This window comes from Physella acuta, unplaced genomic scaffold (assembly GCF_028476545.2).
Source record: "Physella acuta isolate Inbredline_101_S28 unplaced genomic scaffold, ASM2847654v3 ptg001460l, whole genome shotgun sequence".
NCBI lineage: Eukaryota > Metazoa > Mollusca > Gastropoda > Physidae > Physella > Physella acuta.
Genome location: NW_026732975.1, coordinates 120506 through 137303, shown reverse-complemented (window position 1 = coordinate 137303; position 16798 = coordinate 120506). Strand labels below are relative to the sequence as shown.

General features: G+C 35.8%; 1 protein-coding gene across 1 annotated transcript; it reads left to right on the top strand.

Moving 5' to 3' along the window:
* The first annotated feature begins 26 nt into the window (after positions 1-26).
* Positions 27-15799, top strand: LOC131928073 (zinc finger C2HC domain-containing protein 1A). The gene is made up of 6 exons (XM_059283983.1): positions 27-86; positions 9559-9623; positions 10019-10147; positions 11595-11733; positions 14200-14345; positions 15686-15799. Exons 1-6 carry the CDS (start codon positions 71-73, stop codon positions 15797-15799), a joined length of 609 nt encoding a protein of 202 aa, XP_059139966.1. The 5' UTR covers positions 27-70.
* Positions 15800-16798: the final 999 nt, after the last annotated feature.

Here is a 16798-nt window from a genome sequence, read left to right as displayed (position 1 = left end):
CACTTTTACGAATTTACATTAATTGGCGCATCTGATTGGTTAACTTCATTAACAACTATTTGTATACACAATGGCGGATCCCGAAGGTATGTAACAGTTTTGCTTAAACTACATACATTTTAAACGTTAGTACACAAAGCTTTATGTATACATTTTTGTACCGTTTCTAGTACCAATTAATCGAAATACTATTATAAAAATACTATTAAAACGCAAGCTTTTGTGGAATATGATCATCCGAATTGTAAAAGTAAAGTAGAAATTTTTTTTTGCATCCGTTACGGTTCCGGCGTTAGCCTACGGCCTACACTACACCTACAACTCGATCAAAAGATCTAGATCTACAATGTGATCTAGAGATCTAGACTAGGTTTATATCAAAACTCTTGACTTAATCTAGATCTACTCGACTTTATCATCATGTACCAGATGTAGAATTTAGAGTAGATCCAGTACAGAAAATAATTAATTAATTTGATTTGAGCTTTACTGCTGCTTTACTCACTTTACTGATTTCTTAGTAATAAGTTAGATCTAGATTCTAGCAAGTCTTAGTTTTCAATAGTTTAATTTTAAATTTAGACTAAAGAGTTTAGAGTTAGAGGCAGTTTTTCGGAGAAAAAACACTAACAAAAATCTGTTAGAGATCACCCATCATTGTATCATTATGATTGCCTTCAAAGCTCTTAACTTTGAACCATGGAACTTTTCAGTTGTGGTATCAAATGTGATACTTTGAAAGTCAACAGCTATAATTATGAATTTATTAAAATGTGTCTAATTTTAGTTAGGTAGAAACTGTGAATTTTTTTCTTTAATTGGTACTTAAAATAAAGTTAGTGTTGTTGTTGTTAATATTGTTGCACTGATTCTAAAACAGGCTCAATTCTTTCCTCACCAGAAGTAGGAAAATTGTCAATAGAAAACTTTGTTGCTTTTAAAAATGCTGATATCACCATTTAAAGCTATTTTTAAAAATAAATTTCCCTAACCCAGACCTTGAACCTAGCCCTTTTCTAACAATAAGCCTAATAAGTAATAACAACCCTAACAGAAAATACTCTGGCCGGATGTTGTATTGTCATGTAATAAGCCTATATGCCTTAGAACTGAATTGTTCAATTTTAGTTATTTTTTACCCTCTCTATACCAAAAGCACATTACAATAAAATTTTATAGGTAATTTATTCACCAATTCACAACTATTAGTATCTAATCATAATGTAAAGTCAAGATTAATTGTGTTTGATTTTTGGAACTTACTTGCTGTTAAGCACTAGGTCTAAGTATTAGTATGCATTTTACATTTCTAAGTTTTGCTCTTTTGCTATTGGTTCAAGAGGGTGAAAGGTTTACCCTTGAAGTGTGGACTAGCTAATGTGGCGTGAAGGTCTCCATATTTGTTACTAACATTGCCTTGGCTCTAATAAAAAAATATATCACTTGAGTTTGGTGGACCCCCCAAATTGTTAACTTATAAGTAGCATTTAAGATACTTTTTAATCCAAGCATAAAATAGACAACGGGCACCAATTAGAGTGATGTTTGGGTAAGATAAGTAAAGACAATATGAATTATAACATTGCATTGGTATTTCTATTTCTCTAGTTTAAAAGATGTTCAGATATAGAATGTTTCTTGTCGGCTGATATACAACTCAATTTTAAACAGAGGAGATATTTATCATGTAATATTTTGCTTAAATGAGCTTGGGGGTCGTCCATAAATGACGTCACACTCGTAGGGGGGAGGGGTCCGTAATTTTGTGATGGTGGGGAGGGGAGGTGGTGGGGGGGGGGGGGGGGGGGGGGGTCAGATCATGCTATGTCACACTTTTGCATTATAAAAAAAAGCAATGTTAGAAAATGAATTTTATAATTTATTTCGCGTTTTACTTTACAAAACTGTTTTAATAGTTCAGGCAAGATTTTGGAAAAATATGTTTTAAGAAAAAATCAACTGCAATATTGAAGGGAGGGGTGTTGTAGACTGAGGTGTGATGTCATTTTAGGGGGGGGGGGGGGGCTGGCTTTTTGTGATGATGTGTGATAGAGGGGAGGAGGGGAGGTAAAAATCATAAAAAAAAGCGTGACGTCATTTATGGATAACCCCTTGAGTCTAACAAGTGCACATTTGTATAAAATCATTGTAGTTTAATAGTGTTATATTTCTATTCTACAAGTCTTTCTATCTCACACACATTTCATATGCACACGCTTTTAAACTCATCTCTTATTCCTTGCATGTTTAATCATAGTCAGATGAATGTAGGCCTACTAGAAAGATCAATACCTCATTAGTGAAGTTAGTTAAGTATAGCAGGTGTTAAATATTAAGTTGAAGCCACTTTTTAAGAATCCCCTTAAGACTTGAAACATCAGCAATTTGAAAGATTTTGGCTTTTTCACTTTTTAAAACATGCACATAAATAGTAGGGGCCAGTCTCTCTTTTTGCATGATGTAAATAAAAATGAAGTCACTTTAATCTCAAATATAAAAACGAGGTCACGCTATTTTTGCAGATAAAAAAAAATACTTTCATCACTCAAAGCCAGCCCCCCCCCCCCTCCCAACTCCCCTTTCCCAAATAAGACATTTGTATGTTCATTTGTATGGACCTAAATTAACACATTTTTCTTCATTTTTACGTTTTAAATAAACAAATGTGACGTCACATATCCTGAACACCCCACCCCTATAACGGACCGTAACCCCCCCCCCCCCCCCCATGTGTGTGACGTCATTTTCTGACGATCTCTTTTTAGCCTATTGTTAAACCCAGGTGCTGTTTATGAAAGATTATAAATCATAACGGTATTGGCGTTGTTGAAAGGCAAGTCACTCTACCGCTACTCTCGTACTTTCATTGAGGGGATTTCATGCCTGGTTGTGTTTTGAAGGCGTTTCGCGTTACTGTCAGGAAGCTTTCATTTATCGTGTTGTATGTACTGGTAATAAAAGTGCAGCACCCTTGGGTTGGAGGAGACCGATATGAATAGATCGATCGATAGTGTTTGACCCGCCTATGTTTAGACATAGCCCGATCTCTGTGTATTTATTTATAAGAGAGTGGAGTTGAGATAGCAGTAGCATGACTAACAGCTTTTACTTTCGGTGCTCTTTTTTATAAGTTTTTATTTTTGGGTTTTACTACAAGACTAATGGATACAGGTTCGTTTTTATTAACCGTAGGGTTTAATTATTTATTTTTTAAATTGCCGATTAGGTTTATACTAATATCGGGGTTATGCATAAATGACGTCACGTTTATTTATTTTTTTACAACCCCCTCCCTATCGTCACACATTGTCCCAATATACCAAACCCTTCTATAATGACGCCAGACCTCAGCCTACGACCCCCCCCCCCCCCCCCCAAAGAATAACAGTTTTTGTTTTTTTAAATATCGAGTATTGAGTATTATTGAGTATATTAATGAATCAGTTTCTATTTCACTTTACCAAAACAGCATTTTAAAAACGCGAAATAACGGCTAAAAATCAGTTTCTTACATTACGTTTTAAATTTCAAATGTGTGTTGTGACACCTTCTGGACCCCCCCCCCCCTTCGTACTTTATCGTCACAAACTCCGACCCCCTCCGACCCCTTGAAGTGGGATGTCATAAATGTGACGACCTGTTATACAGTGACAATAGATCCCTATTTCAGCTGATATATCATTTAAGCATTAAACTTATTTATATATGCTATTTATGACGACCGGCATATCGCTGATATCGCTACCCTACCCATTGGCGTAGCGAGGTCGGGTGTCACCCGGTGCGGCACTTAATGGTGTCGCCCCCCCCCCCCCTCCAGAGGCGTAGCGACTCTTCCCAGGGACAAATTTTCGATTTGCACCCCCTTCCTCAAACTTTCGATTTGCACCCCCGCCCCCTCAAATTTTTCTCTATATATTTTAATATTTTTTTCGCCTTGGTGTCACCCCCCTAAATGGTGTCACCCGGTGCGGTCCGCACCCCCCCCCCCCCCCTCGCTACGCCTCTGATCTTACCATTACAGTAACCATACGAAACGATTGCGGTGATCACGCAGAAAAATAACCTTGATAGAATAGGACCTACTACACACACTTATCCTCCATACCGACCAGAGAAAGAAGTACCTTCATAGTTCTTTAACGGTTTTTAGGGGGTCTTCCAGAAACGACGTCACGCTTTTTAAAACAGCTTTTATACCTCCTCAAACCCATCCTCACAAAAAGCTATCCCTGAGCCCCCCCCCCCCCACCTTAAAAATTGCAATAATTATCATATATTTTTTAAAAAACATAGATTTCTGTTTAAAAGTTAATTAAGCTGCGTCAACATTGAGTATTGATAAATATTTATTACAGTTGACAGAATATCTTTTAAAAGCGCAAAACAAGGGCTAAAGTTTAGTTTTTGTGATAAATCGTTACAAAATTCTGACAACCCTCACCCTTCCCCTTTGGAATGTGACGGGTTTTAGCCCCATTATTTAGCGTATTTAACTAACAAAAATGATTCAAAATAGACTAAAACACGTAACCACTGTAATAAGAACCAAAATGGTGCTTTATTATGTCCTATTGATATCAATGTCCTGTTGTTACCAATGTCCTATTGATACCAATGTCCTATTGTTGCAGGTTGTGGCTATGATAAAATTAATTCATATTGTTTTCAATACAACTTGTTCAAATTAGCCTTCGATCATACTCGCTAATCGACAGTTTCAAGAGCGTTGTCTAATTAGGGGACGATGACATATTAATTTATTATTCTAAACAAAAATTGGACATGCTTTACCCTCTTCCGCCCCCACCCTACTTCAATATTATGCCCCCCCCCCCCCCCTATCAAAATAGTTGTCACTATCTTTTAGACTTGCCACTGCTACGAAACTGATAATTACAGTAAAGTAAATTACAAGTGTTAGAAAATCACTTGTTATAACATTTGTAAAACCTTTTTTTTTCAAAGAAAGAAAGTGAAAGCCAGTTTTGTTTACTTTTTCACCCAGTCATTTAAGTAGGAGAAATTTTGCTGATATACGAATTGAGAAAACTAAATAACACATGTTCTAGAAGAATCAATCAATGGGCCTGACACTTATCAGAAATGCCTAAACAAACTGAGGGCTGTCGTCATTTAAAAACTATTTATTGCTGTTTGTATGTGTGGTAGAGAAGGGCGTGAACATTTGAAAATTGTACGCTGCATAAGTGTTGTTTATGTTTTAAGGGGAAGTAACTATAAGTGACGCACGTGTCAGTATAAAGGGAAGCAATAACAGCGATAATATTCCGTTTTTTTAAATTAGAATATTAAAGTGAGTAGATCTAACTACAATCTATCTTTAGGCACATAAAAAAAATAACTAAAGAGTATAAACGTACTTTAGTTTATTCATTGTTGACTTAAGGATGTTAGGAATGTTTAATAAAATTAAACAAAAAACAATTACTGCCGTCAGTAATAAAAAAGTTCATTTGTTAAGAATGTAACATAGTCCAGTTAATTCTATTAGGGCATACACCTGAAGTTATTCTTATGTAATGTACATCTTAAATGTGAGAATGGATCTTTGGCTGACATGTGGGAGTCGGAACAAAAGGGTCTACAGTATGGTAGTCGGAATAAAAGGGTTTACAGTATGGTAGTCGGAATAAAAGGGTTTACAGTATGGTAGTCGGAATAAAAGGGTTTACAGTATGGTAGTCGGAATAAAAGGGTTTACAGTATGGTAGTCGGAATAAAAGGGTTTACAGTATGGTAGTCGGAATAAAAGGGTTTACAGTATGGTAGTCGGAATAAAAGGGTTTACAGTATGGTAATCGGAATAAAAGGGTTTACAGTATGGTAGGGTAGATGAGGTTTTAACTATTCACGTCTTAGCTCGGACAAGGCGGGAGATTAGTGAATATTTCATGCGGCCATTTTACCGTTCTTTCGTCTTTTACCGACAAGTACAGTTTTAACACGCACAGTTGTCCACCCTATACACACACGCGCGCACACACACGCACACACACACGTAGTTTTCACGCGCGCACATACACACACTTGTTGACCCTATACACGTAGTTTCAACACACACAGCTCTCCCCTCACTACACACGTAGTTTTCAAACATTCAGTTGTCCATCCTTTACACAAACGTAGTTTCAACACACACACATACACACCTGTTGACCTTTACACAAACGTAGTTTCAACACACACACACATACACACAAACGTAGTTTCAACACACACACACATACACCTGTTGACCTTTACACAAACGTAGTTTCAACACACACACATACACCTGTTGAGCTTTACATAAACGTAGTTTCAACACACACACACACATACACCTTTTGAGCTTTACGCAAACGTAGTTTCAACACACACACACACATACACCTGTTGACCTTTACACAAACGTAGTTTCAACACACACACATACACCTGTTGAGCTTTACATAAACGTAGTTTCAACACACACACACATACACCTTTTGAGCTTTACGCAAACGTAGTTTCAACACACACACACACACACACCTGTTGACCTTTACACAAACGTAGTTTCAACACACACGCACACACACCTGTTGACCTTTACACAAGCGTAGTTTCAACACACACACACACATACACCTGTTGACCTTTACACAAACGTAGTTTCAACACACACATACGGACCTGTTGACCTTTACACAAACGTAGTTTCAACACACACACACACACACCTGTTGACCTTTACACAAACGTAGTTTCAACACACACACACACACTCACACACACCTGTTGACCTTTACACAAACGTAGTTTCAACACACACACACATACACACCTATTGACCTTTACACAAACGTAGTTTCAACACACACACATACACCTGTTGACCTTTACACAAACGTAGTTTCAACACACACACATACACCTGTTGACCTTTACACAAACGTAGTTTCAACACACACACATACACCTGTTGACCTTTACACAAACGTAGTTTCAACACACACATATACACCTGTTGACCTTTACACAAACGTAGTTTCAACACACACACACACACACACACACATACACACCTGTTGACCCTTTAGACACATGTAGTTTGCGCACACACACATACACACGCACACCTGTACACTCCTTACATACACGTAGTTTTTACACGTAACTGGCATGTTTTCTTTTTCGTCTATCAACTATTGGTATCTAGCTATACTATGGTCTCTACAATGTCAGGAAGCCAAATAAAATTCGATCACCTACGATTTATTGGAAAACGATCTGATTAGAAATTTATAGCACAGATAACGTTGCGTTGGATCATCTCTACATTTTGACCCCTCCCCCTCCCAGCCCAGCAGATATGTGCATGTAGACCTCACTGTTGTAGTAACTTGACAACACAGTATCCATATTATCTATCAAGTATCAGTGGTTCTCATCCTTCATGTATGTAGACCCCACTGTTGTAGTAACTTGACAACACAGTAACCAGATGATCATATATCAGTGGTTCTCATCCTTCATGCATGTAGACCCCACTGTTGTAGTAACAACACAGTAACCAGATGATCATATATCAGTGGTTCTCATCCTTCATGTATGTAGACCCCACTGTTGTAGTAACTTCACAACACAGTAACCAGATGATGAGGTAACAACACAGTAACCAGATGATCACCTATCAGTGGTTCTCATTCTTCATGTATGTAGGCCCCACTGTTGTAGTAACGTAACAACACAGTAACCAGATGATGAGGTAACAACACAGTAACCAGATGGTCATATATCAGGGGTTCTCATTCTTCATGTATGTAGGCCCCACTGTTGTAGTAACGTGACAACACAGTAACCAAATGATGACGTAACAACACAGTAACCAGATGATCACATATTAGTGGTTCTCATACTTCATGTATGTAGACCCCACTGTTGTAGTAACGTAACAACACAGTAACCAGATGATCACCTATCAGTGGTTCTCATCCTTCATGTATGTAGACCCCACTGTTGTAGTAACGTGACAACACAGTAACCAGATGATCACGTATCAGTAGTTCTCATACTTCATGTATGTAGACCCCACTGTTGTAGTAACAACACAGTAACCAGATGATCATATATCAGTGGTTCTCATACTTCATGTATGTAGACCCCACTGTTGTAGTAACGTGACAACACAGTAACCAGATGATCATATATCAGTGGTTCTCATACTTCATGTATGTAGACCCCACTGTTGTAGTAACGTAACAACACAGTAACCAGATGATCACCTATCAGTGGTTCTCATTCTTCATGTATGTAGGCCCCACTGTTGTAGTAACTTGACAACACAGTAACCAGATGATAACATATCAGTGGTTCTCATCCTTCATTTATGTATACCCCACTGTTGTAGTAACATGACAACACAGTAACCAGATGATCACATATTAGTGGTTCTCATACTTCATGTATGTAGACCCCACTGTTGTAGTAACGTGACAACACAGTAACCAGATGATAACATATCAGTGGTTCTCATACTTCATGTATGTAGACCCCACTGTTGTAGTAACGTAACAACACAGTAACCAGATGATTACGTAACAACAGAGTAACCAGATGATCATATATCAGTGGTTCTCATCCTTCATGTATGTAGACCCCACTGTTGTAGTAACCTGAAAACACAGTATTCATATTATCAATCAAGTATCAGTGGTTCTTATCCAGCTACAAGCTTATAATCCACACCCACCCAGTTGTACTAAACCTACCTCACATATTTTGTAGCCACTTCCTCCTGTGTTGTAGACATTGTAGTGAACTATTCTCTAATATCTTTCCCAACGTTTCTGGGTTTTTAAAAAAATTGTTTTTTACTCAGTAATACTTCCCAATATTTGCTCAATAAATTGCTATTAAAGAGACTTATTTCTGTAACACAATATCCGTTCAAATAATAAAACTGCCAAGTATAAATTTTATTAGTACAGTGAAGCACTGGTCATTGAACTTTAATGGGCCCATTTCTCATGACATGAATGCCCATTTTCCTTCCTGGTGCAACTTATTGGTTGAGGTTTTGTCTCCAGATGCTGTTCTGTATGTGTTTGTCTAGCTGACATCAGCAAACTATTTTTGTTGTGATGTAAGGTGTCATCTAAAATGGACCTTGTAGTTTTTGTCAATTTGACCACAACCTACCTTTTCTTCACATCATCAGCCCCCCACCCCCCTTAAATCTGAAATAGTCGTCACAAGTATTTTTTTAACAAATGTTTTTAAAAAAGTATAGGCTTTTAATATGTTTTTGGGTAATGTTCTATAATATTGCGTTATATATTGTGTTTAATCGACTATTGCAAGTTTAATTGCTTTTTATTTTAAAAACTAAATTTTTTAAAAGTATTAATTATATTGTTTTAAACAATTAACGTTAGAGAGCATTATCTCTCAAAATTGAAGCAATTTAACATTGGCGTACTTAGTTAGGTTTCTTCTCTCTTAATACAGAGGTAACTAACTAAGTGCACAACTGTTGTCATTCACTCCCTTTTTATTTTCTCTATTCTCCAGTTCAGTACAGCGATACTCGGGTTCCGTGTAAAATCTGTGGGAGAAGTTTTGCTCCGGAGGTGTTGGTGAGTCACAGGAAGAAATCTGCTACAAATTTTCTCTTTCCTCTAGCTTTTTACCACACACCATTTCCCTACACCGTCATAACTAAAATCTTCATAAGTAAAGAATTTTAATTTTTTTTCACCAGATTAAACACGGCAATGTTTGATTTTCACCAAACTAAACATTTTTATTTTATTTTCACCACACTAAACATCCCAATGTTTTATTTTCCCCAGACTAAACACAGCAATGTTTGATTTTCACCAAACTAAAATTTAAAAAAATTTTCACCACACTAAACATCCCAATGTTTTATTGTCCCCAGACTAAACACAGCAATGTTTGATTTTCACCAAACTAAAATTAAAAACAATTTTTCACCACACTAAACATCCCAATGTTTTATTTTCCCCAGACTAAACACAGCAATGTTTGCAAGAAAACAGCAGCCTCAGCCTCCAAAAGGAAACCATTTGATTCATCTAAGCAGCGAGTGATTGAGGGGGAGCTGTCGCTCAAGCAGATTAAACAAGCGCAGAAAAAGGTTTGTAAACTTCACTGCAGTCACTAATTTATTTTATTGTAAGCTTTTGTTTGCTTGAGAAATCTTTTCAATACAACTTATCTACCTGAGCTTTTACTATTATAGCTATAGAAAGTTATATATTTGTTATATTATCTTAAATGCATTTAAATCTTGTTGCTATAAAATTCTTGTTTTATTTCAACTTTGCTCAACTCTTTGATGAGAAAAAATGTTTTTCATTTGGACAATATAATACTTTGCTAAATATCTGAAGTACAACATCTATATTATTTGCTTCAAGTTTTTAAATTATTGGCAATTATTTTATACAATTTTTTTCTTCTTCTTCGTATTTGGAGCATAGGGCAAATATCCTACATAGCAAATGAACACAATTAGTAGATACCTTCTTTATTTTCTTCAAAATCGCTTAATTTCCTTCTTGACTGATCTACGTTTTTTCAGTTTCCTGTTGTGTTCCACTCCAATGCAGGATTTGTCCACTGATCTCATGTGTATGATGATGGAATACTTTATCCATTACTATTTCCTAGCATTAGCTTGAAAATAAAGCTGTCAGGATTTGTCTGTGAGAAAATCAAAACCCAGAGCAAACTTTAAATAATTAATTGTTTATTTAAAGCTTGTTTATATTATTTACGGCTTCAAAAACATCTTGCAAGCTTCTGTAGAAGCCAACTGAACACAAACATATCCATGCACTGTTGTGATGTATGCTTTGTTAATTTTGAACTGAAAAAATAAATAAATTTATTCCTCATGTACTCATTGCTGTTGGAAATGGTAGAATGTAAGTCCTATGTTGTAATGTAAATTATGGTAGGGGATAAATAAGTTGGTATTGAAATTGTTTTTATCCCCTATCACATACATTTTGAAAGTTTATTCAAATGTGTTTAAACATTTTTAAAAAAATATCAAAAGTTTTCTTGTCCTTTATTTGTTAAATTACTTTCTTCATTTATTTTCTAAAAAAGAAAAAGTCAAATAATGTTTATTAAATTTTATATAAATGAATTTTTTATTATAAGAGGCTCAAAATCAATGGGCTGATGGCTGGTTTAATTCTTAACCTTTTAAGATTTAAAAAAGCATTGTAATTTTGATAACACTACCCTAATGGAAAAAGAAAGCATAATTCAATTGCATCTATTATAATACAAATTAATATTATTGTAAATTTTTAATAATATTCTTATTAATTTTTTTTGCCACAGTTGTTTTATTAAAATATATACCAGTATATTTTTGACAAATTTTTACAGACAGTAAATTATATTACTTTTCTAATAATTTAACAGCAATATTCCTGAGGAGGACATGTAAATAACATTTACTGGTAATTTTGTCGTAGATTGTTTAGTTATTCCAGACTCATGATGTCAGTGTATCTTTAAGTTGCCAGTGCATGCTATTCACCTGTTCTCTTTGCCTGTGTGTCTAGGAAATAAAGCCACCCAAGTCCCACTGGAGAGAGAAACATGAAGATTTCATCAATGCTGTTCGTAATGCCAGGGGTGTGCAAGCTGCCATTGACTCCGGTGGACCCCTCCCACCACCCCCACCTCCATCTATTAATCCAGGTACAATATTTTTCATTCATGTTTACGTTACATTTATCATGCTTTAAATGATAGCCTGTTCTGCTGTGAGACATCATCATCGTTCCTTTGTGGCCCCTGGGGAGCAAAGGGCTGCAACCACACATCTCCATCGGACTCGGTTTTGGGCTGCCCCCTTTATCTGTGCCCATGTGAGCCCAGCTGTTTTCGCCTCTTCTTCAACCGTTCTTCTCCATGTCTTCCTTGGCCGGCCCACCCTCCTTTTTCCATGGGGATTCCAGTCCAAAGCGTGTTTTGCGATGTTTTCTTTTTCTTTTCTTAATGTGTGTCCGATCCATCCCCATTTACGGGCTTTGATATGTGTCTCTATTAGCTGTTGCTTTAAAGTTCACCACAGGTCTTTGATATTTTGTGTGAGAAGTTAAGGAATATTAGACAAAGCAATAATAGACATCCAGTGCCCATACTGTTCTAGAAGGTTTAGCCCTCAGGCTGCTGATGTATTCCAAGATCTAATTCATGTTTCCTTCTATCTCTAAGATTACATCCAGTGCCCATACTGTTCTAGAAGGTTTAGCCCTCAGGCTGCTGATGTATTCCAAGATCTAATTCATGTTTCCTTCTATCTCTAAGATTACATCCAGTGCCCATACTGTTCTAGAAGGTTTAACCCAAGGCTGCTGATGTAGTCCAAGATCTAATTCATGTTTCCTTCTATCTCTAAGATTACATCCAGTGCCCATACTGTTCTAGAAGGTTTAGCCCTCAGGCTGCTGATGTATTCCAAGATCTAATTCATGTTTTATTCTATCTCTAAGATTACATCCAGTGCCCATACTGTTCTAGAAGGTTTAACCCAAGGCTGCTGATGTAGTCCAAGATCTAATTCATGTTTCCTTCTATCTCTAAGATTACATCCAGTGCCCCTACTGTTCTAGAAGGTTTAGCCCTCAGGCTGCTGATGTATTCCAAGATCTAATTCATGTTTCCTTCTATCTCTAAGATTACATCCAGTGCCCATACTGTTCTAGAAGGTTTAGCCCTCAGGCTGCTAATATAGTCCAAGATCTAATTCATGTTTCCTTCTATCTCTAAGATTACATCCAGTGCCCATACTGTTCTAGAAGGTTTAGCCCTCAGGCTGCTGATGTATTCCAAGATCTAATTCATGTTTTATTCTATCTCTAAGATTACATCCAGTGCCCATACTGTTCTAGAAGGTTTAACCCAAGGCTGCTGATGTAGTCCAAGATCTAATTCATGTTTCCTTCTATCTCTAAGATTACATCCAGTGCCCCTACTGTTCTAGAAGGTTTAGCCCTCAGGCTGCTGATGTATTCCAAGATCTAATTCATGTTTCCTTCTATCTCTAAGATTACATCCAGTGCCCATACTGTTCTAGAAGGTTTAGCCCTCAGGCTGCTAATACAGTCCAAGATCTAATTCATGTTTCCTTCTATCTCTAAGATTACATCCAGTGCCCATACTGTTCTAGAAGGTTTAGCCCTCAGGCTGCTGATGTATTCCAAGATCTAATTCATGTTTTATTCTATCTCTAAGATTACATCCAGTGCCCATACTGTTCTAGAAGGTTTAACCCAAGGCTGCTGATGTAGTCCAAGATCTAATTCATGTTTCCTTCTATCTCTAAGATTACATCCAGTGCCCATACTGTTCTAGAAGGTTTAGCCCTCAGGCTGCTGATGTATTCCAAGATCTAATTCATGTTTTATTCTATCTCTAAGATTACATCCAGTGCCCATACTGTTCTAGAAGGTTTAACCCAAGGCTGCTGATGTAGTCCAAGATCTAATTCATGTTTCCTTCTATCTCTAAGATTACATCCAGTGCCCCTACTGTTCTAGAAGGTTTAGCCCTCAGGCTGCTGATGTAGTCCAAGATCTAATTCATGTTTCCTTCTATCTCTAAGATTACATCCAGTGCCCATACTGTTCTAGAAGGTTTAACCCAAGGCTGCTGATGTAGTCCAAGATCTAATTCATGTTTTCTTCTATCTCTAAGATTACATCCAGTGCCCATACTGTTCTAGAAGGTTTAGCCCTCAGGCTGCTGATGTATTCCAAGATCTAATTCATGTTTCCTTCTATCTCTAAGATTACATCCAGTGCCCATACTGTTCTAGAAGGTTTAGCCCTCAGACTGCTAATACAGTCCAAGATCTAATTCATGTTTCCTTCTATCTCTAAGATTACATCCAGTGCCCATACTGTTCTAGAAGGTTTAGCCCTCAGGCTGCTGATGTAGTCCAAGATCTAATTCATGTTTCCTTCTATCTCTAAGATTACATCCAGTGCCCATACTGTTCTAGAAGGTTTAGCCCTCAGGCTGCTGATGTAGTCCAAGATCTAATTCATGTTTCCTTCTATCTCTAAGATTACATCGAGTGCCCATACTGTTCTAGAAGGTTTAGCCCTCAGACTGCTGATGTATTCCAAGATCTAATTCATGTTTCCTTCAATCTCTAAGATTACATCCAGTGCCCATACTGTTCTAGAAGGTTTAGCCCTCAGGCTGCTGATCGCCACATCAACTTCTGCAAAGAGCAGCAGTCGCGGCTACCTAGGAGCAAACCTAGCCCTGTCGCTGCGGCTAAGCAGAATACTAGACTAAACGTAAGTTGTTGACTGTCTCACATTTTGTTCGAGGGTTTTCTATCAAGGAAACAAGGACAGTGTTGGAAAATATGATAATTATTGAGTGTCTAATTTTTAGAGATTATGTGACATTGTTTTTTTTTAGTAAAAACTAAATTAAATTTTATTAGAAGATACAGGTCATTTATATTTTATTAACAAGTTTCACTGTTAATTAAATTAACTATGCATTTTTTGCTTTAATAATGTTAAAGCAAATTTTGAAGATTTACCCATTAATTTTGGGGAAGGGAGAGTGTTTCAAAGTTTACATTTACTGAAACTTTTGAGAATCGGTAGCATCTCTAAGCAAGAAGTTTCAAGTTTTATTTTATCATAACTAATTTATTATTTTTTCTATCATTCCACAAGGCTCAATTGTCAATTTGAAAATGAAGCATCGTTTATCTGGACAAATGATATAATTATTTATAAAACAAAGTTAACTAAACAAAAAATACTCAATGCATTTTTAACAATATATACATCTTTTTTTATATATAAATATGTAAATATATAACATTTAAATTAAAGGAACACAATGAAATATAAATATGTCTTGGTTTTTCTTTGTCAAGAAGTTTTTAATAATTTTTAATTTGTGGCATTACTTACTTTTAAATTTAATTATATTTGTTTGCATTTCATTTGTTAAATTCAACATTTTTGGTGAGTTTTGCAAGTATTATACCATATTCTATTGCCTTCAGGTTTTCACCTTTTTTTCGTTTATCTAAATAATTATTGAGCAAGTTTTTGTTAATCTAAATAGTTGTTTTAGAACATTATTTGAAAAGGGATAAATCATATAGTTTTTATCACTATTTAAGTTTACTCCAGCTCACCTATTTAAAAAGTTTAATTATCATTACTGTCAAAGATCAAGTTTTATTTTTTTTTATTTTGATAGTTCTATTTTATTTTTATCACAATAAAGAACCTGTTTGGATTTTTTAGAATCACAAATTTAAAAAACTGTTAGTACCTCTAAAATAACACAATGCATTAGTTATATTAGTTTTGAAATGTGTGTACACTGAGAGAAATTCACTGTATGGACTGTTGACTACTTAAAATATCTCCATCATTATTAATTACTACTTCATTTCTCTTAGTTAGTTAATGTTAAGTTTAAAATCTATAGTGATGAATGAAAAGTTAAATAATAAAAAATATTTTTAGCTTTTATAAAAAATTATTATTAAATTAATTATAAATTAATTTTAAAAATTTAGTTGTATTTATAATGTATTCTAATGCATTACTAGTTTATGTTAAAAAAAAAAGATAGTTTAACATGCTGTTTATTACACCTACAGTACCAGGCACCCAAGCCTAAAGCAAAAACAACACCCGCTGCTGCCCCTGCTCCCAGTGCTCCTGCTGGCCGGGGATCAGGTACAACACTTTTACTCTCTGCCACATCATTGTAACATCATCATCATCATCGTTTCTTGTTCGTGCCCCAAAACACATGGGACAGATGAAGTAGAGCCCATCTGTGTCCGTGACCTTGACATTCAGGGGGAAAGTGTGGTCAGCATTATGCCCAGCTGACTTGTTTACTCTAACCTGAGTCAGGTACCCATCAGAGCTGGGTGGACTCGGGGAGTTCCTACAGATTCAAGCTCAAGATTTGAACTCGAGACTTTCAGGTTTTGCAGCCAAATGCTCTATCATACAACCATGCCCTGATACTTGCATAGAAGTTAATACTTTTGGGTTTTAATATTGCTAAGACATTTACTAGACAGTTCATGAAAGAGGAAACAAAAGCCATAATTATTGCTCTATAAGATTCACTTTTATAATCATAAGCTACGTATACATCAGTGCTAAAATGAAGTTCTTATTTTATTGTGTTCAAGTTGCTGATTAGATTCTTTTGTTTTTTTAATTTATAGCCATGATATTTAGCATTTTGATTCATGTGAATATTTATTCTTACTTTTTATTTTCTCTAGCTTCAGGTAGAGGTGCTCCACGAGGTCGAGGTGCCCCGGCCCCAGTAAGTATTTGAGTGATCTCAGTCATGCAGGTTTATAGTTTAAATCAAACACAACTGAACTTTTGTCACTTATTCAATTTCCATCCTACACAACATATCTATTTACTTTAAATTCCTCAGGGGCGCAAATTTTAAAAGACAAAATAACATTGGACCAAATGCAAAGTCACCAAAGCACCTGTGTCTTACACTAATTTTAATAGATTTATGTAATTTTTTTTTACTTTAAAATGTGTATGAATCTTACTTGAATTAATAATTTTGTGAATTTTAGATTTTTTTCTTGAGTGAGAAAATCAAATATTTCTTTTATTTACTGAAGAAATTAATCTGCAAAAAATGTGAACTTGGACTATTCAATTTTGTATAAATTATAATTTTTAAATACCAGGATTTTAATTCAATTAATTAATTAATCTGGTTT